Source organism: Arachis duranensis, chromosome 8 (assembly GCF_000817695.3).
Source record: "Arachis duranensis cultivar V14167 chromosome 8, aradu.V14167.gnm2.J7QH, whole genome shotgun sequence".
Taxonomy (NCBI): Eukaryota; Viridiplantae; Streptophyta; class Magnoliopsida; order Fabales; family Fabaceae; genus Arachis; species Arachis duranensis.
In genome coordinates this window covers 8,987,275-9,014,351 of record NC_029779.3, presented here as the reverse complement: position 1 = coordinate 9,014,351, position 27,077 = coordinate 8,987,275, and the positions used below count along the sequence as shown (strand labels likewise).

General features: G+C 36.0%; 1 protein-coding gene and 3 long non-coding RNA genes across 6 annotated transcripts; 3 read left to right on the top strand and 1 right to left on the bottom strand.

The window, feature by feature from the left end:
- Positions 1 to 1,388: 1,388 nt before the first annotated feature.
- Positions 1,389 to 1,727, bottom strand: LOC127741111 (uncharacterized). The gene is made up of 3 exons (XR_008002063.1): positions 1,669 to 1,727; positions 1,534 to 1,584; positions 1,389 to 1,429 (listed from the first exon to the last, which is right to left on the bottom strand). It is a non-coding gene; the product is annotated as an uncharacterized LOC127741111 (long non-coding RNA).
- Positions 1,728 to 15,055: 13,328 nt separating this feature from the next.
- On the top strand, positions 15,056 to 17,677 carry LOC107460643 (uncharacterized). 3 transcript variants are annotated; one of them, XR_002366473.2, is made up of 6 exons: positions 15,056 to 15,285; positions 16,103 to 16,204; positions 16,384 to 16,499; positions 16,876 to 16,915; positions 17,311 to 17,484; positions 17,562 to 17,677. It is a non-coding gene; the product is annotated as an uncharacterized LOC107460643 (long non-coding RNA). The 3 variants fall into 3 exon arrangements; XR_001586507.3 differs by lacking the exon at positions 16,876 to 16,915 and having other exon boundaries at positions 15,065 to 15,285; XR_001586508.3 differs by lacking the exon at positions 16,876 to 16,915 and having other exon boundaries at positions 15,066 to 15,285; positions 16,384 to 16,459.
- Positions 17,678 to 17,796: 119 nt separating this feature from the next.
- LOC127741070 (uncharacterized) lies at positions 17,797 to 18,424 on the top strand. The gene is made up of 2 exons (XR_008001972.1): positions 17,797 to 17,870; positions 18,240 to 18,424. It is a non-coding gene; the product is annotated as an uncharacterized LOC127741070 (long non-coding RNA).
- A 7,331-nt stretch (positions 18,425 to 25,755) lies between these two features.
- On the top strand, positions 25,756 to 26,832 carry LOC107460548 (uncharacterized). The gene has a single exon (XM_016078921.1). The coding sequence runs from the start codon at positions 25,756 to 25,758 to the stop codon at positions 26,830 to 26,832; it is 1,077 nt and encodes a 358-aa protein (XP_015934407.1).
- Positions 26,833 to 27,077: the final 245 nt, after the last annotated feature.

Here is a 27,077-nt window from a genome sequence, read left to right as displayed (position 1 = left end):
GTCCTAACATTTAAATAGTCCGTGGATAGGATAAAACCACAACTTCCACATTCATACAGTTCTTACACTAAACAAGCGGGACAGAACTATCGACCTTGCCAGGCAAATATTTAATCATTCATCAAGCCTGAGACATTTATTCATTATCATTTTGTTATAAAGCTTTTAAAAATGTTTATTAATAAGTACTCAATCTTATCATTTGTCTCATTTAGTCTAAGCCTTTCTCATTATGTTTTTAATCTGTTTTATTCTGTCTCTTTTTTTTTTAATTTTTTTTGGTCTTATTTTTTAAGATATTTTTCTTTAAATCCCTTTTTTTAGATTATTATTCTTTTCACAATCTTTTAGTAAATAACTTTGATATCCCTTAATAAAAAATTATTATCCTAGCTTCATCTTTTATTAAAATGACATTCATGTCCCTTAACTTTTCAATTATCATTCTAACTTCAATCTTTTAGGAAATAATCATTTTATTCTCCATTGTCCAAATTACCATTTTGCCTTTAAATTTTTACATAATTACCATTATAGACTTGACCTTTTCTAAAATTACATATCCGTAACTCTTTTCAAAATGATCATTATATTTTTAAATTTTTCTAAAATTTCTGTTTTGCCCGACCCAAAACATCGTTTTACCTTTAGTATTTTATTAAAAGACCATTTTGCTTTTTATGCCTCTATTTACTATTTTATCCTATAATCTTTATTAAATGACCATATTACCCTCACACCTCTTTTTAATTTATATTTTTGTTCGAAATCTTTTAAAAATGATCTTCTTACCCTTAAAACCCTCTTTATTCGTATTTTTCATTCCATTTTATCCTTTGATGCTTTTCACTTGAACATTTTTAACCTTTTCTTCCTAAGGTTTTCTTTTCAAACCCCTTAATTCCTTCTCTTAAATTCTTTTTCTTTTCTTCTCCACTTTAAATCATTTGGTGTTTTTCCTTATAATTTTCTTTTTGCATTATTTCAAAGTTTTTCTTTTCTATACTTCAATCTTTCATTCTCATCTTTAGAAAGGCTTTTAAACAATCTCAAGTATAAGGCTTTTTCTTAGTATATAGTTTTGGCCATAATATTTTCAAACTTATATTCATATACAAGCATTTCAATGACATTTAAACATCATCGAATATTCATTTTAAGTGCTCAATTTTATCAAATCATCAAAATCTCACTTAACATCATCAAAATACATATAATATCTTTTAGATTAATCTAACTCTTACCTTAACTCCAGGCTTGTTAACTGCTCTCTTTAGGAGCTTTTTGTACCGCTTTCTTCGTAAACTTTAATCGAAATAATCTTTTAAGACATGGAAGCCTATTAAGACCGAATTATTATAAGAGGAAAAGGGAGAGTGTTACTCACCCTTTGAACTTGAGGCTTGTGACTTTGAACTTCTTGAGATACCTAAAATATTATTTATAAAGAGAATAGAATCAAACATGATTATCTCCTTTATTAGTGCACCATGGCTGAACCTATTTAATGAGAAAATGGGAAATTTTTTTCACCTTTAAATCTTGAGAATGATGGTTCTTGCTCTCTGAGACTTCTAGGGTTTTCTAAAAAAAACATAAAAAAAACATGAAGTTTTTTCATGAACATCAAAGGGTCGAATCTTAGAAGAGTGAAAATTAGAATTTTACTTCAATTTATTTCAAAGGAATTTATACGAAGACGAAGAAAAAAGCAAGAGAAAGACTTTTATCAGTTTGAAATTTTGATTAGAGGTTTTTTTCCTTCCATGACCGAGCCTAAAAGCTTGCTTTCATGGAGATTTCCTTGCTTTTTTTCTCTAGAATTCTCTTAATTTTGGGAAGAAAATAAAGTAAGAGGTGGGAGAGAGAGAAAGAGACGGATGTGGCTTTGAGGGATAAATAAAGAAGAAACTTAGTTACAAAGTAAGTTTTGGCAATAATTATCAAAATTAGACATTTTTAATCCCATATTTTTATTTTATCAGATCGAATATTTAAATTACCAATATATATGACACTAATATTATGATTATAACTATTGTAAAATATTCTCTAGATTACTCTAATATAGTTAAATTAATCAGAGTATTGATATTAATTTTTACCGTTGAATTTTGGATTCAATTCTTATACTAAGGTTAAATTATATAGTTGGTCTTTATATTTTTAGTGAAATTGTAAATTGGTCTCTACACTTTAAAAAATTTATAATTAGGTCCCTGTATGAAGTATAATTTTATAATTAGGTTTTCAATGACGTTTACCATAAAAAAAATGTATATTTACCATAATGTCTTTGTCTTCTTCTTCTCCATTTTTTTCCTCCTCTCTTCTTCGCGTTTCAGCTCTTCTTTCTAGAACATTATTGTCGAACCACCATTAGTTGCCCCTTATCACCATCGCCGTCGAGCCCCTATCCTTCGCGTGCCACCCTCCTTCTTCTCCTCCTCCTCCTCCATTATCACCGTTAACCTACCCGCATCCCCTTCTTCTATTATCCCTTCCATCCAGTAACTTTTTCTTTTCTTCTAATTCCAATACTGAACATCGATAACAAGAGAATAATTATAATTCCAAACATGCTCAAAGCATCACAATCCAATGCCTAAGAAGAAAACAACAACAAATCAGCATAAAAACAGCAATTCAATTTACCATAATCATATAAAATAGCAAGAGAACAACATATTATAATCCAGTAAACAATAACAGAAGGATGGGGAGAGAGGAGGTAGCAGCGACACGAGTCCATCCGAATAACAGAGGTGAGAGGGAGGCGAGACAGAGGAAGGTGGTGAGACGCGACTCATGAGCACAGACACAGTGGATCCAATGCGGCAACGAAGGCGAGAGACACGGCGATAGTGAATCGAGGTGAGAAACAAAGAACGATGGGGATAGGGTGCTGTTTTGAAAAGTGAGAAACAGATAGTGAGAGAGTTGGGGAGGGTTGGGGTGGGTTTAGATAGCCCAGGAAGTTTTTTGTCATTTTTAAATGGTTAAGTTACATAGTCGGTCCCTATACTTTCACTAAAATTGCAAATTGGTCCCTACTGTCAAACACGTGCAACTCACATGTTTAAAATAGCGAATATGCTAGCGAATATTCGGTTAAATCAAACTTTATTTGAACGGTGGGGACTAAATTACAAAATTTAATTTTGTTTAGTGACCCAATTACAAACTTTTAAAGTGTAGAGTCTAATTTGCAATTTCAATAAAAATATATGAATCAACTGTGTAATTTAATCTTATACTAAATAATAACATATTATTATTTTTTTCTATGTATTCGATTCTTGCTCGTCAAATAGAATCTAACTGTGTTACTCGATTTTTGCGAATTTTCAACTTATAAAATTCGAAAAGTCAATTTTTCAAAACCTAGGTTGTTATTACCTTACATATAAGGATGACAAAACTCCCCAAGACGCGGGGATCCTTGCTGGGACTGCTTCGAATGGAGATCCGACTGTAGAGACTTTTTCCGCGGGGATGGGGACGGGGGACAAAATTCCCCCGAGGCAGGCGCGGGGACACGAGCAGGGATCCCCGTGCCATCCCCGTCCATCTCCGAAATTCATAAATTTAGTTAATTGTCCTTAATAGTTTATTTCTCATATATGTTTTTTAGTCATTTCACATGTCATATATACATATATAGAGAGAGAAAGTCAAAATTTATAATCCTCATTTGCATAACCTTTTTTTTTTAATTTATAGATCCCTAGCGTCGTCCATACTCCATCCAACCTTTCTGCAGCCACTCCCTCGCCACTCTCTCGTCTCACCGCATTGTCACCGCTCACCGTTCCATCACCCTCACCGCGTTGTTCTCTATATTCATGGCGTTCCTTTCCACAACTCTATCGTCGTATCCATTCTCCTATCTGCTGTTGCGTCCCCCATCTCATCTATTGCTCTGTGTTCTGGCTCGCCATGGTGTCACTCATAGCGTCATTTTGAAAGTCATCATCTTGTCGTTTAGACTTTTTGTATAAAATCTTGTTATTTTTGTATAGGATGAATACTTTCAACTCTATTCTTATGGAAATTGATAATTAGTCAAAACTATAAAAAAGATGAAAAATGGAGTCCCCACAGAGAATGAGGCCCTATAGAAAATTAGAATAGGGAGCGATATTTCTCCACAACGAAAAATGGAAACGGGGACGGGAAGTAAATTTGGAAGTAAGAATGAGGAGTAGGGAGGTATCACCGACTCTCGCCTTGCTCCATTGACACATTCCGATTTAAATACGTCAAATTTTAACCTAATAATCTATTAAAAAGACAAAACTTTTGGTCTAAAAGTAATATTTCATTCCAAAAATTGAGTTTTTCTTTTAGTTTTTAATTCAACATGAATTATTTAGAGAAAAAAAAGCAAGCTCATTAGCTCGGCAAACTTCTTTTAAGTGTATTGAATTTTCATTTTCAAAATTCTTACGTATTTGATATATAATATATTCATTTATTTATACCTGCAAACTTAAATAGACAGGTCTATATAAATTAGGCTAACTCGATCTTTAATAAATTTGCTCTAATTTAGTGCATGATACACTAAAATAATTTTTAACCATAAATATTTAGCTAAAGTATCAACAATATAAAAATAATAGAGATAAAAAATATTAGAAGTGAATATTTTTAGTAAAAGAATGGGAAAATAGTTAATGTTTGCCATTCAATTCAATATTGTTAAACTTTATATCTCAAATATAACATATTTTTAATCTCAAATCATTCACAAACAAAGTATTATTAAAAAAACTAAAGTGAAATTGGACAATTATCAATACACCTCTGCATTATGACCTAACTGCTGATAATATGTTTTTTGATTGGTCCATGTAAAGTTCAATTATTTAATATATAAAATGAGCGAGCATAATATATATAACACATTTATAAATTATTAACAAAATTTCTCAATAATTTTAATATTGGCTTAAACCCAAATCTTCATAAGAATCATAACTAGCATCCATTATTGACTTCGCCAATTCCAAATCTCAACACACACCGGTTATAAATTTTGTAACATCTTACATGTAAGCTTTTACAATATATTTAGTGTAACAGTGTAACACACACCCCATTATTACTTATTACTTATTTCTTGAATTTTTTTTAGAATTAAGTTAAATTTACTCCATTTTAATGTGACATCAAAACATATCCAATCTAATTTTGGTATTATTAGATAAAATGCAAATATTCATTCCTTGTAAAAAAATTATAAACCTTTATTTGTAATTATATATGTAATAGCATTATTTAATTTTTATTTATTAAAATTTAATGATTTTTAAAAATGACATATCCAATACTAACAAAGTTACAAAACTATTTAAATTTATTTTAGACATACTCTATAATCTATATATAATTAATCTCATTTTAAAATTAATTTTTATTCTAATTATAAATGTGCACAGAATAATCCGACATATATATTAGTCCATCATACCATTGAAATTTGCCTTGCAACATTTCGAAAAATAAAATATAAAATCCGGCCACTTATATAAAAAATAAGGGAAACATATGTCCCCGCTTAGCTTTGAAAAATGTTTATTACTAAAATAGGCATATGCTTTTTCTCATTCATTCTTGTTTTGTATTTTAAAGTTTTGCCTTCAACGGATGAATAAATTTACAAAAAAAGAAATAACAAAACTTTTTAAGCTTGTTTAAGAATTTTATCTAAGTTGTGATACACACTCTAGAGAAAGAAGCATGAGAGAGTTGAATTGGCATGATAAACTAATAATAACATAACAAATTTGACACTACTATATATAGTGGATATAAAGAAAAAAGTGTAGCTAGAGAAGGAAGGATTGATCTGTAAGTTGGCAAATGATTTGATGGATCCAGATCGTTTGGACTATTAAATGGTCTCATAATAAAATATGTTTTTTAAGTTTTTTAATAATTATTAAATAATTATTATCTAATTTTAATTACAAATTAATCTTTTATATAATATTTAATTATAAAATCTATTTTTTATTTTATAAATTATTATTTTATCATTTATCTATCATAATTAAAAACGAACAAAAACAATAATAAATTAGATCTTCTATTAATCGTAATAATTTTTTGACAATCTTAATCGATTAAAATTTTATCTTTGATTCGTTGAATTGCGAAATCGTGTTTCTTATCAAATCAATCTATTGAATTTCAGGTTTCTCATCATTCAATCGATTGAAATTCAAGTTTTCACAATTATTTGTGATGCAGGAAACACATATACGATCGTTTTATTCCACAACTGCAGAGATACAAGTACCTTTTGCTAAGCAACAAGAACAACTAAAGTGTATGCAGAGCACTCTAAAAAATGAAGATAATTATGACAACACATCAGTTTATATGGATGGAGCCATGGGTGGAACATCACCCAGAGAAAAAGAAAATGCTGCAAAGTCAGGATCTGTTAATGAATCCCCAAGCAGAGACAACAATGCAAGTTCTAGACCATTGCATGATTCGAATGGTACGGTGGCTGAGAATCAGATCACTCCTACTTCAGGTTTTTGTGGAAACCAAATTTCAATCGATTGAATTATGAAAAATCTGAAATTCAATCGACTGTTTATTAATTCAATCGATTGATTTTATAAGAGACATGATTTCACAACTTTATACGAATATAACGGATCAAAGATAAAATTTTAATTGATTAGAATTGTCAAAAAATTATTACGATTAATAGAAGATCTTATTCGTTATTGTTTTTATTTTTTATTATGATATATAAATGATAAAATAATGATTTATAAAATAAAAAATAAATTTTATAATTAAATAATATATAATAAATTAATTTATAATTAAAATTAGATAAAGACTATTTAGTCATTATTAAAAGATTTAAAAAATATGTTTTATTACGAGAGCATTTAATGATCCAAACATTTTAAGACCATCAAATCTTTTACCATGTAAGTTTTGACTTTATTTTTTGTAACTTTTTTTTTTTTTGTATCTTTTGAACTTGTCTTGAAATCCCTTTCTCTTCCTTTATAGGTGGTTGAGCTTTATTTCTCTCCATATTATTCTCACTCTTGAAAAACTATACTGTATTTTCAATTCATTACATTCTTCATATTGTATTCACTACTTTCAGTGATTCTTAATACATACATACATTTGGCGGCATTCCAGAGTCTCATAAACTCCATATTCGCAGATATCTTAGTGTATAGTCCAGACTGACAATCCCATGTTGAGCATTTGATGCATGTCCTGTCACTTTTGCGGCAGCATACACTTTTTGCTAATAAACTATCGAAGTATTCGTTTGGACAAAGAAGCATCGATCATCTTGGGCATGTTGTATCTTGATGCCGCCAAAATTACAGCTATCAAACAATGGAGTTGCGTCGCAAGTTCATCAAGCAATAGAGAATCCAGACACCGGAATAGCAGAATTGGATGTCAAAATTGGATCCCCCGCCCCTGCTTCACTACACACCCGATCACAACAGCGGGATGAATTGCTTGCTGCCCTTAAACAGAACATTCAGCGCGCCTAAGAAAAAAATGACTCGAATTAGAAAGGTCGCTTACAATCTCTCTCCACCACCTTTAGCCAAAATTCATCCGATCTTCCACCTTTATTGCTTGGCGAGAACTGCCTTGGATATAGCCACAAGCGATTTTGGGACACCGCATGGTAAAGCAAGACAACCGCTAGCAGGAGGACGTATTAATGAAGTGGCAAGCACTACCACCAAATAACGCAACCTGGGAATGTTATGAAACAGCTTTATCCGACTTTCAACTTTGAGGGCAAGGTTAATTTTCATCAGGAGAAGTGATGATAGACACTCTAGAGGAAGAAGCATGAGATTGATTTGTAAGCAAGCTATGACTGTTCTTTTCTGTACTTTCTCTTCTTTTATATCTTTTGAACCTCTCCTCAAGCCCCTTTCTCTTCTCCTTTGCAAGTGGTTCAGCTCTTCCTTCCCTCCCATATTATTCTTACTTTTGGAACACTATACTGTATTTTCAATTCATTACATTTTTTTTATATTATATTCACTATTATGTAAAATAATTTTATACTATTATCTAATCATTTGAATTATTTTTAAATTAATTAATAATTGAGTCATATTTTTTTGACATTATACTAATATCTGATTAGGTAAGTAATTTTCTTATAAATTAATTGACTAAGTTGAAAAAATGTTTAATCCTTCTAACTTATGTCAAAAGTATTTCTAGTTTAAAATTTGAATTATATCTATTTAAATAATACTCGACTAAAAGCGGGTATGAATGGCTATTGAAGAAGAAATTTGGCTGAAATGATAATGAAAATTGGCTTTGGTTTTGGCGTTTGAGAATACCGGAGAAAATAAAATGTCTGCTCTGATTTTGTCTCAACAACGGAGTTCACACAGCTAGTTACCGGTTTTAAAGAGGTCTTGCTACTTCTGATTTTTGTCAGAGATATTATCTTATTTTAAATGATATTAACCATTGCTTTAGAACTTGCCAAAAAACTCGTCAGATTTGGATTAGCTTAAATTTGGGAATGACCGCTGAGGACTTTAGTTTGGATTTTGTGTCTTGGATTCGTTCTAACCTCGACAAAAATGAGTTTCTCCTTGCAGCGGCCTTTTGGTAGATTTGGAGGGATAGGAACAAGATTTTTCTAATGTTGTTATCAACCAAAAACATATTATTCCTTCTTCTTTGAAATATAACTGGGAACCACCTTCGATGAATGTCTGTAAAGTGAACTGCGATGCAAGCGTTTTTGAAAATAAGCAATTAGCTGGCTTTGGATGTATTATTAGAAACAGCACGGAAATTTGGATAAAAGATTGTTCTCTCTTAAATCATTTTTTTTTGTGTTATGTTTAGTCATAAAAAAACATTATATCGTAGAATTTTGAATTAGAAAGATTATTAGGCTTACAAACAAGATTTTGGAATAACCTTATTTATATTTTAAGGTAATTTTACATTGTTAGTAATAGAAATTCCTAAGGAAAAAAAAAACAAAAGAAGAAATTAATTAAGCTAAATTTTTGTTGGTTTTCATCACAGAGAAATAAAATCTTAAAAAAAATTTCATGTTAGCAATTAGTTTTTAAAATTAAACATTTTTTCTTCAAACTGGAAAAGGAAAATTTTGTCTTAAGGGCAAAGATGGAAACTAAAAATAATTTGATTGGTTGACTAAACGACGACGTTCAAAAGAGGAAAGAATAATAGAGGGAGGAGAAACCCTAATCGGGGGAGGGTACACCAACATGATAAAAGTATGAAACACAAGGCAGAGACATTCTGCGGCACTTTCAAGTCATAAGATAACGATATACGATGATATGCGCATAAATGATACTACATGATGCATGATACATGCTACATGCCATGTCATCAATGACCATGATGTGTGATGGATGGTCACATGCTATGGAATGCGTTGGGATTTGGGTCACGTGCTATGACGGAAAGAAAAAGTACCGTTATGTGACAGAGAGGAGGTATAACGGCCGTTTATAGCTGAATGATTCTACCTGGTTCTCCCATGATTCCATATCAGCCAGTAGAATTTTTTGGCACATTAATGAATTAATGAGATAATGCTGGTTTTTTAGTCTCTGCAATTTCTTTTTTAATATTCGTTTGATAAGTTAATGTGGTTTTGAATTTTTTTAATAATTAATTTTGTATGGGACAAACTTTTATCTTAGTCACAATTAGGGTCGGATGTGAGCTAAGCTAAGTTGAGCTAGACCAAACTCAAATTTGGCTTACAAAAATTGAATTTGGTTCATGACTCGACTCATTAACAATCGAGTCTATTTTTTAAACTCAAATTCGACTCACCGAAAGCTCACAAAACATCAAAATTATATATAAAAAATAAATATAAAATTTTAAATAATTAAAATCATTAATATATATATATCATATTATATGTATGATATTAAAAGTATAGATTAAATATATATAGGATATGTGTATTAATAATTATATATATAATCGAGTCAACTCACGAGCTAATAAGTTGAGCTTATCCAAACTCAAATTCGGCTCATTTAATTTATGAACTCAATTTTACGTTTAAATTTGGCTCACCAGCTCACGAATTTAGCTTATCGAGCTATTAATGAGTCAAACTTGAATTGGTTCATGAATTAGTTTGATCACTTCCAGCCCTAGTCTCACAATAGTTAGTATTAATTATGATGTGATTAGTTAAATATAATCTCTTATAGTGACAAATTTATTGTCGTTTTAAAAGGTTAAAAGTCTAATTGACATATCAAACTACTTTTAGAAACCAAAATATACATTACCACATAAACTGTTTATGTATTCAGATATATTTTACATATCCCACAAAAATTATATTTTTGTATATTTAATATGTTGTTTTTTAGCCAAATTTTCCTATCCCTTTTGTCTCGGTGGATTTACATCCCTAAAATCTTGTTTGCTGGTTCCAAGTCTTTCATATCAAACTCCCTAGTCAACTGTGCCTTCAATTCTTGGATTTGATCTTTGTTGGGACCTAACACCAACATGTCATCTACATACAACAGTAGAATGATGAAATCATTATCACCAGACCTCTTGTAATAGGTACAATGATCTGAACTAAGTCTGTTGTATCCAAGACTAATAATGAGAGAATCAAATCTCTTGTACCAACACCTTGGAGCCTGGTTTAGACCGTACAGAGATTTAGTTAACTTGCAAACCAAGTTTTCTTTTTCTTGTTCTTCAAAACCTTTTGGTTAGAGCATATATATCTCTTCTTCAAGTTCTCCATGAAGAAAAGCAGTCTTTACATCTAATTTCTCTAGATGTAAATCAAATACAACACACATAGCCAAAACTACTCTAATAGTAGTTTGTCTCACCACTAAAAAAAATATTTCATTGAAGTCAACACCTTCTTTCTGAGCATATCCCTTGACAACCAATCTTGCACGATATCGTTCCATATGATCATTACTATCTCATTTGATCTTGTAAACCCATTTGTTACCAATGGCTTTCCGACCTACTGGAAGTTCAACAAGTTTCCAGGTATGGTTCTTATGTAATGCCTCAATTTCTTCTTGCATTGCTGTCATCCACATAGAAGCGTCTGGATTGCATATAGCTTCCATAAAAGTTGTTGGCTCTCCATTTTCTATCAAAAGACAATATGCATCATGGTTGTCAAAATATAACTTGAGTGCCACGATGGTGTTCTTTGTCGAGTGGATCGACGAACTTCTATGTCATTGGCCTCTGCTTCTTGTTCTTCGTGCTGTGGTTCTACTTCAGAAAGATCACCTTCTCTATATTTTTCATCTATTTAAATAGTGGTTATCTCTTTAACAGTGTTGTCATTTTCTTGTTCTTTTTGTAATTCATCTTCTACAAATATCACATCTCTACTGACAACTACCTTGCGGCCAGTGGGATCCCACAGGCGATACCCCTTAACTACGTCAGCATAACCCAAGAATATATATTTTCTAGACTTTGAGTCCAGCTTTGTTCTTTCTTGGGAATTGTACATCACGTACACAAGACAACCAAATATATGTAAAGAAGAATAATTAGGTAGCTTACCTTGCCACATCTCCATTGGTGTCTTCAACCCAATTGCAGTTGATGGTAACCGATTTATCACATAACAGGCGGTTGTAACCGCTTCTGCCCAAAAAGACTTGGCTAAGCATGGAGTTTGCAACATAGCTTGTGCTCTTTCTAGGAGAGTCCTATTCATTCGCTCTGCTACACCATTTTGTTGAGGCATATATGCAACTGTGAATTGCCATTGAATACCTGCTTGCTTGCAAAATGTTAGAAAATCACCATTGACATATTTTCCTCCATTATCTGTCCTTAAACACTTGATCTTCTTTCCAGATTCAAGTTCTAACTTTGCTTTGAAGTCTTTAAATATCGCAAACACGTCTGCCTTCTTCTTGATTGGGTGCACCCATAGCCTCCTAGAGTAATCATCAATAAATGATACAAGATATTTTACTCCTCCTAGGGACATCTCCGGCGATTCCCACACATTAGAATGAATCAACTTCAATATGTGCTTGCTCCGAGCAGTTGATCTACCAAACGTCAATCTATGTTGCTTGCTTGTAACGCAGTGCTTACAAAACGGCAAGTTTACCGATTTGAGCCTGGGAATGAGATTACATTCTACAAGAATCTTCAAGCCTCGTTCTGACATGTGGCCCAATTTGCAATGCCATATCATCATCATTTCTTCTGCAACTGATGCCTCTGCCTCTTGCAGAGTATCTCCTACAAGCATGTATAGATTTGCTGTAATCTTTTCTGCTTTTATTACCATAAGAGCTCCTTTAACAACTTTTAAGATCCCACATTCAATATGGGTCTTGCAACTAAGTTCATCCAGTTGCCCAATCGACAACAAACTCTTCTTAAAGCCTTTCACGTGTCTTACCCCTTGAAGTAAACGAATAAAACCATCAAACATTTTTATTTTGACAATACCCATTCCAACAATTTCTAAGGCATGATCGTTTCCCATAAATACTGATCCTTCCAAGACAGGTTCATTTGTACAAAACCAATCACATTGAGGAGTCATGTGCCATGTTGCTCCTGGATCAATAATCCAAACATCAGTGAGCTATTTGCTACCTTTAAAACCAATTGTTGCTTCGCCCAGGATTTTTCCATCATCAGAGGTGCTCGCAACCAAGGTTCTGAAAACCGAACCGGTCATCGAACAGTTCTGGCTACTGGTTCACTGGTTTTTAGGTTCAATCGGTTTTACCGTGGTTGAACCGAAAAAACCGTTTTATAATGAAATAATAAATAAAATATACATAAACACACTAAAACTATATGATTTTATCAATTTACAAACTCAAATTTTTTTAAACTCTCTTAAAATATATGTTTCCAAGCACTTTTGTCATCATCATCTTCAACTTTACATTCATCACTCAATTAAAAAATCCACAATCCTAATCCTCTATTATTTCTTTTGGAAAAATAAAATTCCATTCAAGAAGGAAACCACAGTTGTAAGTAATTGAGAATATTTGTGAGACTCAACACCAAGACATAGAACAAGTATACAGATAGAGCAGTATCAAACAATCCAATTCTCAATTCCATGAATCATAAACAAAAGGGTGTCTAAATATCCACAGAATCAATCAAATTTAGCATTAAAAAGCATTAGAAACCAAATTTTGCAGTTAAAGAATGAAGTAAAAAATATTAGAAATGAAAGTGGCTTGAACCCCTGTCTTCTGCATAAGAGAAATACACTACCATCATCAACAACACTCCCAAGACCTCAAACAATAGCATCATCTTCATGATTTCCATGCTCTAAATCAATAACATGGGACATATGATGTTTGTTAATTTTTTAAAAGCATAAATTTGGTTTAAAATTAAAACACAGCAATAAATAATCACCCTAAACTCTGAAATCAATAAATCTATCAACAAAAATTCAAAAACAATATACTCATAAATTTAAAAATAGTAGCAGCAGAGTAACAAACCCATTTTAGCAATAATTTTGACAACACAAAATCAATTTCTTTGATTGATTTCACATTCAGAAAATCACTAATCAGTTTCAGAACAGACACAACAGAGCAATAACAATACAATCCAATACAGTTTCGGTGTTCATCATGTTGAATCACAGTTCAGTTTCAGTAATCACTAATCAATAATCACAGTACAATTTAGCTCCCTCCAATCAGTTGAATTTTGAATCAGTTCACAGTTTCACAATACACAGTTCAAAGAAAAATAAAACAGGAAGAGTGGGAGACAGCGAAGGCACCTTCAAGGCTTCATCAGAACATGCAACAGGGAGAGTGAGAGTGAGGCGGTGGGAGACAGCAAAAGCACCTTCTCAGTTCGCGACGGCTGCTGCGATGGCTCGACCCGTGTGAGAGTGAGGCGTTCTCACTTCTCAGTTCTCGAACAGCTCTGCGGTGGCTCGACGGCGGTTGCTCGACCCGTGTGACGGTGTGACAGTGACTGAGTGAGGCGTTGGAACTTAGAAGCAGCTCAGTGAAGCCTGCTCGATGAATGAGAACTGTGAAGCACTGAAGGAGTGAAGGCTGAAGCAGAGAAGGGAAGGCAATTAGGGATCTCAGGATTTTGGACATTTAGGGATTCAGCAACTAAAAATGGCAGCGTTTTGTTGCCATCCAAAAAACCGGCCGGGTCACAGTTCGGTTCGACCGACCGGTTCATCGGTTCAATTCTGGTTTTTGGATTTTGCGGTTTTGATGATTAACTGATTCGTTTTTTGGTCTAGTTCACGGTTCAACCGGCTCAACCGGCCGGTTCGAACCGGTTTTCAGAACATTGCTTGCAACACATATCTTTGAGAACTTGATCTTTCTGGAACTTTCTCTATACTCTTCTTATTCCAATAATCTTTTTTGAAGTGCCCTTTCTTACCACAATTGTAGCATTTGACCTGCTTCTTACTTTGTGACTTTGGTCTACTTTGACTCCCACTAGAACCACGCTCCATTGATATTTTTATTGTCATCAACAAAGCCTCTGCTTGTTTTGAGTTTCTAATATATCTTCCTTATTCTTGCGCCTAGACTCTTCTTCAAGAACTGCAACAACCATGTCATCAAAAGAAAGATAATCAGTCAAAACATTATTAGTTAAGTTAATGATAAGTTGATTATATGAATCTGGCAGACTTTGAAGTAAGAAGTCTGCACGTTCATTTTCTGCTATGATATATTCCAACGATGAGAGTTGGAAAAATAGCATATTTAGATTGTTGATGTGATCCGTCGCTGACGTGGACTTACTCATTCGAAGAGTATAAAGTCTTCTCTTCAAGAATATCTTGTTGTGAAATGACTTGACTTCATATAATTTGGTGAGAGCATCACTACAACAGATACGGAAGATGACGACAAAAAATTGGCAGCCATTTATAAACCCGCCGCAGATTGGTAGGATAACGGCGGTTGTCGTAGCGGTTTGACAACTGCACCAAAATTAAATAGCATAGCAGCAGTGACACATTCCAACCGCTGGAAAGCAACACAGTGATATATATAAGAAATTAACATAACACGTTTATAGAATCTTTTTTGCGTGAAGTCAATTGTGCAGGGGCGCGAACCACTTCTCTGGGAGTCCTTGCCGCCGTGGTGCTCCCCGCAGTCAATTCCAGTAGTCTCCTCCTTCCCATTACTGTGTCGTTCACTGAGCCGCTTTCCCTCCCTCTAACACGGGTCCGAAACCTAGGTTTGTTAAACCCTCTTTCAATTTGGTTGAGTTTTCTTTTGGGTTTCACTTTTCAATTTGGTTTAGATTGATCTTGTTCTTCTTGATTTGGGTATATATAGTCAAGAATCAGATTCACACTTTTCAATTTGGGTTAGATTGATCTTGCAGATAAAGAAATCATTTGATCTATATCTTACTTTCAAATTTTCAGATTAGGCATTAATACTTTGTTTTGATTTTCTCAATTATTCAAGTTTGGTAGTTTTCTCCACTTGATACACCTGGTTCCATTGATTCATTCCTTTATTACTGGAAACCAAAAGCTATTATACTTATGGAAAGTGAATGGTGGCCAAACCTTATCATACACGCTTCCCAAAATGGTGTAAGTAGTTGTTATCTTTGGTTCATGATATACCCTCGTCAACCACTTACGATACAGAAGAATAGATTCATTCTTAATCCACTAGAATTAGAACTAGATAACCTACTTCGTAAATGGTAGTTAACGAATATGTGAGACCTACTTTTCTTTTTAAAACAAAAGGAAAGGTCAAATAGCAATTAATTTCTTTGCACACATGCATGGTTCACTTATGCATGTTGCAAGTGCATCATATAACATGTTTTCACATATTCTTTTACTTTCATCAGATAACACTAGCATTGTTAAATGCTCAGATGTCTGAAAAGTCTTTTGAAGTTTGGTCAAGACCAGTGCTTCTACCCCTAATTTCATTGATGTTATCAAAATTTTCCTTGATTTCTCCATTGGTATGTAGCCCTAGATCTTTTGACACTACTATTTTTTATGTTATTGTTTCTTTGATGGCAGCATTTAAGATTTGAATGTCATAGAGTACAGAGCAGGGCATCCGGCTCCAGCTATTACAAGCTCCTCCTGCTATCATAAGCTTTTATGGTGATTTAGAGTATGGTATGTTTTAAATTTCTTATTCAATTGAAATTTGATATCAGTTTTTTGTTGTATGCTACACCATTGTGGTTATTATCATTAAAGCAAGGTTCTTCTTCTTTGTCCCCCTTTCAATTGTTGATTTATTGAATTGGTGACGTGGTCTGTACTAAGCTTGTCTTATTTATCATTCTGTTCAGTAATAGAAGATTTTGGAGTCAATGAAAGAGAGGGAAAAAGTATAGATGATATGAGATACAACTTGCTCACAAACAGGTTTGGATGGTTTCTTCCATTCATAGGGGAGAAGAAGAAAGTTAGTCTTTTTTCTATACCTTTGGCATTGTTCCATGATAACTTTTTTTGGTTTATCCAACAGTTTCAAAGAAACACTTAAACATTTTTCTTAGCATAAAAAACCAGAAAAGGGCATTACAACATAAATGTTGATTCAATTTTTTTCATATGCTAGTACTAAACATAGATGGTATATATATTCTCATTTTCTCCCTCATTTAACTATTCTATAATATTCTTTGCAATTGAAATATTTGAAATATTTTTATAGATTGTCCTGTTAGATTAATTCAGAATGAGCTTAATATGTTGATTGGATCTCATTCATTGTCTTCTGTATTTGGTGATTATTCACTGTTCTTTCTTTGTTATAATGTATTAAGATTTGATTGCAGTAATATTAAGAGTTCACACTACCCTTATGCAATTGCAAAAGTAAGCTTTTGATCCCACCCTTTGACTTAACAAATGTTTGCTATGGATGTCTTGATTCCCTCCTTGGCTTCATTCAATATTGATGCCATCATCTATGCATAAAATTCTAAGTTACTAAAAGTATGTTTCAACTGTCCTTTTCTCCTTGTTAATAGTTGTTTAAACTCAAAATATGGTTTCAGCTGTGTTCTTCTTAAATGATAAAAGTTCAACTCAATTATGTTTGTAATCATGGTGCATGTGAACTGAAGAGAAATTAACTTATAACTCTTTTGCATAGTCATTCTCATACAACAGAAATGATGCCTATGCAAAAATTATAATGACATTTTTCCATTCTTTTTTATAATTTTGTCATCTCCAAATTCATTATGCTTTTACATGATATAATGCAGAAACTGGAGAAGGAAGGATAAAATGTAATTTTGAGGTCCCAATATAAGAAGCTTAAGCCGGAATGGGTGTGTTTATGTAGCTGTGTCTCAGATTTTGGTCTAATGAAAACAGACAATAAAGGAATGGTGATTTCATTCAGTGAGAAGCCTAAAGGAGAAGACCTGAAAGCAATGGTAAAAAACACAACTCATGCTTGTTAATATCAAGTTTCAGGATATTGTTTCCCTGCTAATGCTGCTACATAATTTAGCAAGTAGATACAACACTCTTGAGACTTTCATGGGAAGAGGCTGAAAAGAAACCATACATTGCTTCCATGGGAGTGTATGTGTTCAAGAAGGACTTACTTTTTAATCTACTAAGGTACTACTAATTTTAACTTATATCTTATAATGTGAAGTTCAATAATGACATATAACATGACAATAAATTGCTTGTTTTGTAGATAGCAAGCTAATTAATTTTAACAAAATTTATTTCATTCGGATGGCGCTTTCTAACTGCAGATGACTTTGGATCAAAAGTCATTCTTGCTTGTGCTAGTGAGTTTTGCATTAAGGTATGTCTGAAAATTCATTATTGCTTATGGTTTTACTATTAGTAATAAAGTATTATGCACATGGTTCTCCTGCTTCTCCATCTATGTACCATGAACCTAACTGATTGAATTATCTCCAAATAAAATACTCGTAATCTAATCATAGAAAATAACAAATGCATACCAAAACCAGCCGTGAACCTAACTTTCTAGTAACTATGATTAGACAACCCTTCATTGGACAGAGCCAAAATGTGCATGTCTCTATTCTATGTTATAAATTCTTGGTGGTATTTTATAACTAAGTATCAAAAGTCATATATATCTCTGGTTTAAGTGTGTGTTCGATTGTTTAATTAGACTAAAACATTGTTATTTATCCTTATGCAGATTGTTGACTCAATAGTATCGCATGGATGAATTTCGTGGAAGGGCAGAGTGAAAAATAGAATCTTAGAATTGGATTTATTTGGGTTTGAAGCAAACATTTTTTTTTATATTTGACTATGCAATTCTTAACAAGAGATTTACTATGTTGATATTTTTATAAATATAATATTTTATTTTTCAGTTAATTTTGTTATTTTTGACACAAGTTTAGATTCAATAGATGAAAAATATTAAAATTTATAGTATTAAAATGTCCAAAAAAATGTATCTTTAAAAGCAAACCAAAAACAATCAGTGTTTTATGAAAGGAAATTCTATTTTTTTTTAATTTGTATTGAAATTAGCGGCGGTTTCTAACCGCCACAAACAATCCTAAATTAAAAAACGTAATAACATTGTTCCGTTCGTAACCGCTAGTAAAAAAAGACTAAATTCTATTACTTGTATATTGCGGTGGTTTAAAACCGCCGCTAAATTAGTTGCCACAAAATACTGATTCAGTGGCGGTTGCTGAAAATTACTGCAAAAGCTAATCTTGGCACCCATAACCAGGGTGGTCCACTAAGCCACCGGTCTTTGATTTTGCGGCGGTTTAAAACCGCCGCTAATCATGAAAAAACCGCCGCAATGTAGTCCCTCTCTTGTAGTGAATCCTAAATTTTATTTGCTGTCTTTTTATCTGCTACACTTGATAAAACTGAATCAGCTAGTGCCAAGTGTATGTTTGCAACAGCATTGTTGTTCATCTCCTTCTATTTTTCATCTGTAATTCCAGTGGGTCTACCTTCAATTGCTGTCACGCAATTGTCTTTTCTCATAATGGTTTTTATCTTCAATTTTCATACAGAAAAATTACTCTCACTGAATTTTGGAATTTCATACTTTGCTGCCATTTTTTTAGATGGTAACTCGCAGCGGAAAAATATTAATCAGCAACCTTTGACTCTGATACCACTGTTAGGTACCAGACAAATAACACAGCAAAATATAGAGATGAAAAAAAAATTAGAAATTTGTATAAAATATGAAAATAATTGAATAACTTTTTTTGAGAATTACAACTTCTCTCTATCACAAGGAGACTACAATAACACTCTCTCTTGACAAAAGAAGAACACACGTCTCTCTACATATATAGGAGAAAACTACTAAAAATATTATGTTATTCCATCTAAATGACTTGATTGAAATGAATTAAAGAAAAACTCAATTTATAGGTCAGTCTTTTCAATATGAACCATCCATCAATTAGAGATATATAATTCTTCTCTTCTTCAACCATTAAAATTCTAAGGTTATAAACTAGGATTGTTTATTACCTTTTATTTTATTTAGTTATTATTTATTTATTTTCTAAAATTAGCTTTACTAATTTTTACACAATTATATTCACCAATTCTTTTCTTTACAATGTTCTTCTTCTTCAATTTCATAGAAGCAACAACAACAACATCATCAGAACCAGCAAAAATCACAGAGTTAAAAAAATTTACAATCACAAAGATTACAAAAAAAATAACCAGCAACAATCAGAAAAGATAAATTAACTTAAATAGCAGGTATCAATCAATCTAAATATCAACAATCACAAAAAAATTAACAATAATTACAGAATAAAGAACAACAAAAAATTTACTATTGCAACTACATTAAAACAGAATCAGCAGCAGCAACAATCACCCAAAACACTAAACAATAACGATTAAAAAACTAAAAAAATTAAAAAAAAACTCACTTTGGCTGCAGAGAAGAGAAGAAGGATGCAGATGGAGACAGAGAGGAGACAAGAGAAGAGCACAGACTGCGATGAGTAGAGAGGGAGGGGTTGTCAGCGGGGACGATGGAGAGCACTTGGAGCTAGTTGTGAGAGATATTTTCGAGGAACGGAAAGCTGCCATTGTTATGGAGCTATTGGTGGACCTTGGAGTTGCCAGCGAGTGCGGTGCGCTCGAGAGCGATGACGGTGGCGACAGAGAAGTGGGGACGGTTGACTGAGTGCTTGAAAACAGTGAAAAAGTGCGAAATCTGGACAGCATAGTCGAAGAGCACCTCGATCTCGTGGTGGTGAGGGGAAGCAGATTGGAGAGTACGAAAGACTAAGTTGAGGAGGGGGCGAGCGGCGCGGTACCGAGATGGAGGCCGGCGAGAGGCGACGACATAGAAGGTTGAGGAAAGCTTGCTTTTGCCGTTGTGAGTGAGAAAGTAGTATTGAGTGTTGAGTGTGAAAGAGTAGGGGTGGAGGGACTCGAATGATTTTTTTAGTACAAAACGACGTATGCTTAGTTTGATAAACTTTTTACTTTTTTAAAGTAGCTTATAAAAGCTAACTTTTTAAAAAGTATAGTATTTATGTTTGGTAAATCAAATTAAAAATGACTTTTAATAACATAAGTAGCAATAATTACGTTTGGTAAAATAGTTTTTAAAATTTAAAAATACTATAAAAGATATAAATTTAAGCGTTAAATTTGAAAATTAGTTAATATATGAAATTATATTAGACTTTTAGATTTTGAAAAGTACAAGCCAACTTTAAAAAATTCCACCTTAGTTGTTTTCAAAAGTATCCCGATTTTTTAAAAACTACAAGTACAAGCATGTAGTCTTTTTGATTTGCCAAACACAAAATGAGGAGCTTGTGCTTTTAAAAAGTACAAGCACATTTTCGAAAAGCTTTACCAAACTAAGCTGTAGTTTCACTCCAGTTTAGTTTTTTGGTGACAAACGATGGACGAAAATTATCTTAGAGACTATTATGAATTTCAAAGTGTAACTTCGAGGACGATTTTGAATAATTATTAATTTTAGAAATCATTTTAAAACTCAATACATCTTCAAAAATTACTTTGAGATTTAACTATATCTATAAGCATAATAAGTGCCTAACTTTGGATAATATATTACTCATTATTTTAGAATTTTTTATTTAAATTAATAAAATATAATATTTATGTAATGTATAGATCAGTTATAATTTCACATACACATTATACATTTCAGATTCACAATCTTAAAAATTCTCAACAACACAGTTCGCTAATATTAAAAGAAAAATAACTCGGTTACATTTGGACAACACGGGACAATAAATTTCAAAGAAGTTTAAAAAGTTGTATATAAATTTCTAACAATACTGTTGAGTAATGAGTTTCTTAAGAAGACATTTTGGGTGGAACTTGATATTATAAATAAATAATTAAATATTATAATTAAGTAACTAAATAATTTAATTAAAAAATATTCAATTTTTATGGAGATAATCATAAAATGATATTAATTAATAATATCCTAATATAATTAAATTTTTAATAAAAATATCTAAATTTAAAAAATTAATTAATTATCTTCTAATATTCTCTTCTAACTACTACTTTTCTAATTACTACTCTTCTGACTAATTGAATTCAATTACCTTAATATGTTAACTAATTAATTAAATCAAAATAATTTAATATGTGAGTATTCTAACACTGCTCTAACTACTTAAATCGAATTATTCTAATATGTTAATTAATTAATTAAAACAAATTAATCTAATATGTCATTATTCCAATGTATCTTCTAACTAATTAAATCAAAATATCCTAACATGTTAACTAAATAATTATTTAAAATATTCACTCCACTCGTTTTGAACATTTATTTCATATTCTAGGTGCATGTAAGATATATAATATTTGCGTTGTATTATATTCCGATGACTGACTATCTAAAATTTTTTGTTTGTGATTTGATTATTTGAGTCTATGTGAGACATTAATTTAAATAAAAAATCTATGATTTTAAGGTGACAATCATAATAGGTTAATTCATAAATAAATTTGATATCGATTATTTTAAGAAAATTCTATGTTATCGGTATTTCCCACCTTATATAAGTTTTACATTTAGAGTTTACTCTTTTTTTTTTTCATTTATATATTGTTACGGCCTGGCCCAAAAAGAAACTTGAGGCCGACTCGACCCACTAACCACCCGACCTGAACGGTCGGATGATGCGCCCATGTCCGATCCGAACACGCGTCCGGGACAGCTGGCCACCACAGCTGTACAAGGAAACTTCGAGGAAGGTGGGTTCTGCCCTCGTGGGACCCCCATCTGACATAGTATATAAGGGGAGGGTCCTACCCCTCCCCCAAGGTACGTCACATATTCCACCTAACCTATTCCTCGCCTGCACACTAGCTGACTAGAGCGTCGGAGTGTCTTTGCAGGTGACTCCCCATCATTCCACAACGAGAGTTCGGCCACCCGGCAGACCCGATCCCGGTACAATCGCGACCGGAACGTTCCCACCTCCTCAAGACTCCACCCGAACCGTCAGGTAACCGTTCTACCGAACATTGGCGCTATCTGTGGGAACGCCTATATGGAAGTCGTGCTGGGCTTGGGAGACCAAGGCCGAACAGCCGGCGTGGAGGGGGCAGCCTCTGTCGCCTCACCCGGAGGGCGACGGAGGTACCCCCGAAAACTCGCAGAACCGCGCACAAGGACGCGAAAGACGCGACCCTTCGGAGGAACTGGCGGTGACAGCGCCAGAATAATGCAGGAGCTACATCATAGGGTCCAGAACCTGGAACGACAACTAGCCGATCAGGAGCATGATCGACGAACCACCGATCCTAGCTACTCCCCATCCCCTGAAAGCCGGGAGAGAGATTCCCACCGGAGTCGCTCCCGGCACGCCTCCGCTTCCAGAACGGAAGCGGAGAGCACCCGAGATTCGCCCATCCCGAGAAGACGAAATGACACAATCATCTACTCCCGAGGCAAAGAAACGCGCCACACGGAACGAGAACGCGAAGATGGGAAGGGGAGACTTGTGAGGACACGGCGACCCGTGATAATGGGCGCCACCCCGTTCCATCGGTCCATCCTTGAGGTCCAGTTGCCGAAGCACTTTGACAAACCAACGGACATGAGGTACGATGGAACTCAAGACCCTCTGGAACACCTCACGGCCTTCGAGGCCAGAATGAATCTGGAGGGAGTAGGAGACGAGGTGAGGTGCCGGGCCTTCCCGGTCACCCTGGCAGGACCCGCGATCCGATGGTTTAACGGCCTCCCGCAGAGATCCATCTATGGGTTTTCGGACATCAGTCGTGCCTTCTTAGCTCAATTCACGACACGAATAGCAAAGGCAAAGCACCCGATCAACCTGCTCGGGATAACCCAAAGGCCCGGGAAACCGACCAGAAAATACCTGGACCGCTTCAACGACGAATGCTTGGAAATTGACGGCCTGACCGACTCGGTGGCCAGCCTCTGTCTGACGAACGGCCTCCTCAACGAGGACTTTCGGAAACACCTTACCACGAAACCGGTTTGGACGATGCATGAAATCCAAACGGTAGCCAAGGAATACATAAATGACGAGGAAGTCAGCCAGGTCGTTGCTGCCAATAAATGGCACTTCGGCTACAATCAACCTAGGCAACAAGGTAACGGAAAGAGACAGAAAGAGCAAGCCAAAGAGGGAGGGCTGAGCAAGGTACCCAGACCGTTTCTCCGGATCGGGAAATTCACCAACTACACTCCGCTCACTCTCCCCATCATGGAAGTTTACCAGCAAATAGCCGAGAAAGGAATCTTGTCGAAACCCCGTCCACTCAAGGACCGCACGGGGGGAAACAAGAGCCTCTACTGTGACTACCACAAGGGCTATGGACACCAAACACAGAACTGCTTTGACCTGAAGGATGCACTAGAGCAAGCGATAAGGGACGGTAAACTTTCTGAATTCTCCCATCTTATAAGGGAGCTGAGGAGGCGACATCGCGACCAAGACGAGGAAGGCAAGACCCGATCAGCAAAGTGGCAACAAGAGCCAGAAGACAAAGACCATGGCCTCACCGTGATAAACGTAGTAACCGCCAAAAACACCGCACCAAGGTCGAGATCGGCGCACAAGAAATATGCCAAGATTCTGGCGGTATCCTCCGCGCCGATGCGAAGCTCTAAGAAGCCCCCATCTATCTCCTTCGGCCCGGAAGATCGGTGGTTCGACGAGGCCCCTGAAAACCCACCCATGGTCATCACGGCCAGGGTAGGAACAGGCCTCATCAAACGAATCCTTGTTGACACGGGGGCAGACTCGAACATTATGTTCCGCAACGTGTTCGACGCACTGGGATTAAGGGACGCCGACCTATCGACTCACCAGCAAGGGGTCATCGGGTTAGGCGACCACTTCATCAAACCAGATGGAGTAATAACCCTGCCGATTTCCGTGGGACTGGCCCAAGGCCGAAGATTGGCAATGGCAGAGTTCATGGTTCTCCGAGATTCCACGGCCTGCAACATCATCTTAGGGAGGAAGACGATTAACGATGTTGAAGCAATAATCAACACAAAGCTACTAGTCATGAAGTTTGTTACCAACGACGGATCCGTAGGGTCCATAAGGGGAGATCTAGAAACGACGGTCGCTTGCGACAACGCCAGCCTCTACCTAAGGAAGAAATCTAAAGAGGTGTCGGGAGTGTTCCTGGCCGACCTGGACGCCAGGGTAGACGACAAGCCCAGACCAGAACTAGAGGGGGACCTGGAAAAGTTCAGGGTCGGTGAAACAGAGGAAAAGTTCACGTTTGTCAATAGAAACCTTCCACATGAATTGATGGAGCCTCTAGTAGAAATGATCAGGGCCAATGGGGATTTGTTCGCCTGGACACCGACCGATATGCCGGGCATAGACCCGGAAGTCATGTCACAGCACCTGGCCGTCAAGTCGGAAACACGCCCGATAGTCCAACGGAGGTTAAAGATGTCGCGGGAGAGGGCGGAGGAGGTAGCCAGGCAGACGGCCAGCCTCCTAGAAGCAGGTTTCATACGAGAACTAGACTACTCGACCTGGCTCTCGAATGTAGTTCTGGTAAAGAAGCACAGCGACAAATAGAGAATGTGCGTAGACTACTCCGACCTTAACAAGGCATGCCCTAAAGATTGTTTCCCCCTCCCCAACATAGACACACTCGTCGACGCGGCGGCGGGCTACCGGTATCTGAGCTTTATGGATGCCTACTCCGGCTACAATCAGATACCGATGCACCGACCTGACGAGGACAAGACGGCATTTATAACGCCTGGGGGAACCTTTTGTTATAAGGTGATGTCATTCGGCCTAAAAAACGCAGGGGCAACATACCAAAGGCTGATGAACAAAATATTTCGCGACCTCATAGGCAAGATAGTGGAAGTCTATGTAGATGACATCCTCGCGAAAACTGCGCGACCCGACGACCTCCTGAATGACCTGGCAAATGTATTCGTGTCTCTCCGACAACACGGTATGAGGCTCAATCCCCTCAAATGTGCCTTCGCCATGGAAGCCGGAAAGTTCCTAGGGTTCATGATAACCCAAAGGGGGGTAGAAGCTAACCCTAAGAAATGCCAAGCGATACTCCAGATGAAGAGTCTGGGTTGTATCAAGGACGTCTAGAGATTGGCAGGACGACTGACTTCGTTATCCCATTTTCTCGGAGCCTCGGCAACGAAAGCCCTACCCTTCTTTAACCTCATGAGGAAAGGGATAGCGTTTGAATGGACGCCCACATGCGAGGAAGCTTTTAGACACTTCAAGGAAATTCTGGCGACACCCCCTGTTCTCGGAAAGCCAAAGGACGGGGAGCCGTTATACCTATACCTCGCCATAACAGGAGAAGCCCTGGCTGCGGTTTTGGTACGAGAAGAAGGAAGGGCTCAGCAGCCAGTCTATTTTGTGAGCAGAGCCCTACAGGGGACAGAACTAAGGTACAGCAAGCTGGAAAAGCTAGCTCTGGCACTCTTGACCTCTTCACGGAGGTTAAAACAATACTTCCAAGGTCACCAGATTGTCGTAAGGACGGACCAAGGAATCCGACAAGTACTCCAAAAACCCGGTTTGGCGGGAAGGATGATGACTTGGTCTATTGAACTTTCCCAATATGACATACGGTACGAACCCCGGCAAGCAATCAAGGTGCAAGCGATGGCTGACTTCCTAGTAGAAGTGACGGGAGATCCAACCGAAGAGACGGGCACACGGTGGAAGCTCCACGTGGACGGGGCCTCCAACCAGACGTCCGGGGGCGCCGAGATCCTCTTGGAAAGTCCAGCCGAGGTCGTATACGAACAGTCGATCAAGTTCGAATTTCCCGTCTCGAACAACCAAGCAGAATACGAAGCCCTCATAGGGGGCTTAGCCCTAGCAACGGAGGTTGGAGCGACAAGGTTGGAAATATGCAGCGATTCACAAGTAGTCACCTCCCAAGTAAACGGGAGCTACCAAGCTAGAGACTCACTATTACAAAAATACTTGGAGAAAGTCAAGGAATTGAGCCAGAAGTTTGAGGAGGTCACGATCAACCACGTTCCAAGGGAAAGGAACACACGGGCAGATCTCCTATCAAAATTGGCTAGCACCAAACCGGGAGAAGGCAACCGATCTCTCATCCAAGGCATGGTGAGGGAGCCGGCGGTCACTCTGCACCTGTCAAAGCTAAGCCCCTCATGGTTGGACCCCATCACCAGCTTCTTAGAAAACGGCAAACTCCCCAACGACGAAAAAGATGCCAAGAAGCTGAGAAGGGAAGCGGCCAAGTACGCGATCATCTAGGGTCAGCTGTTCAGGAAAGGATTCAACCAGCCCCTATTGAAATGTCTACACCCCGACCAAACGAACTACGTCCTCAAGGAAGTCCACGAAGGGTGTTGCGGCCATCACATAGGGGGCAAAGCCCTAGCAAGAAAGTTAATCCGAGCTGGATACTATTGGCCATCAATGATGGCAGACTCTAAAGAATTCGTCAGAAAGTGCGTCAAGTGTCAAGAGAACGCCAATTTTCACAAGGCACCGGCCTC

What these genes read in the sequence shown, in the direction of transcription:
- LOC107460548 (XM_016078921.1), top strand. Translation starts at nt 25,756, where the DNA reads ATGAGGAAAGGGATAGCGTTTGAATGGACGCCCACATGCGAGGAAGCT.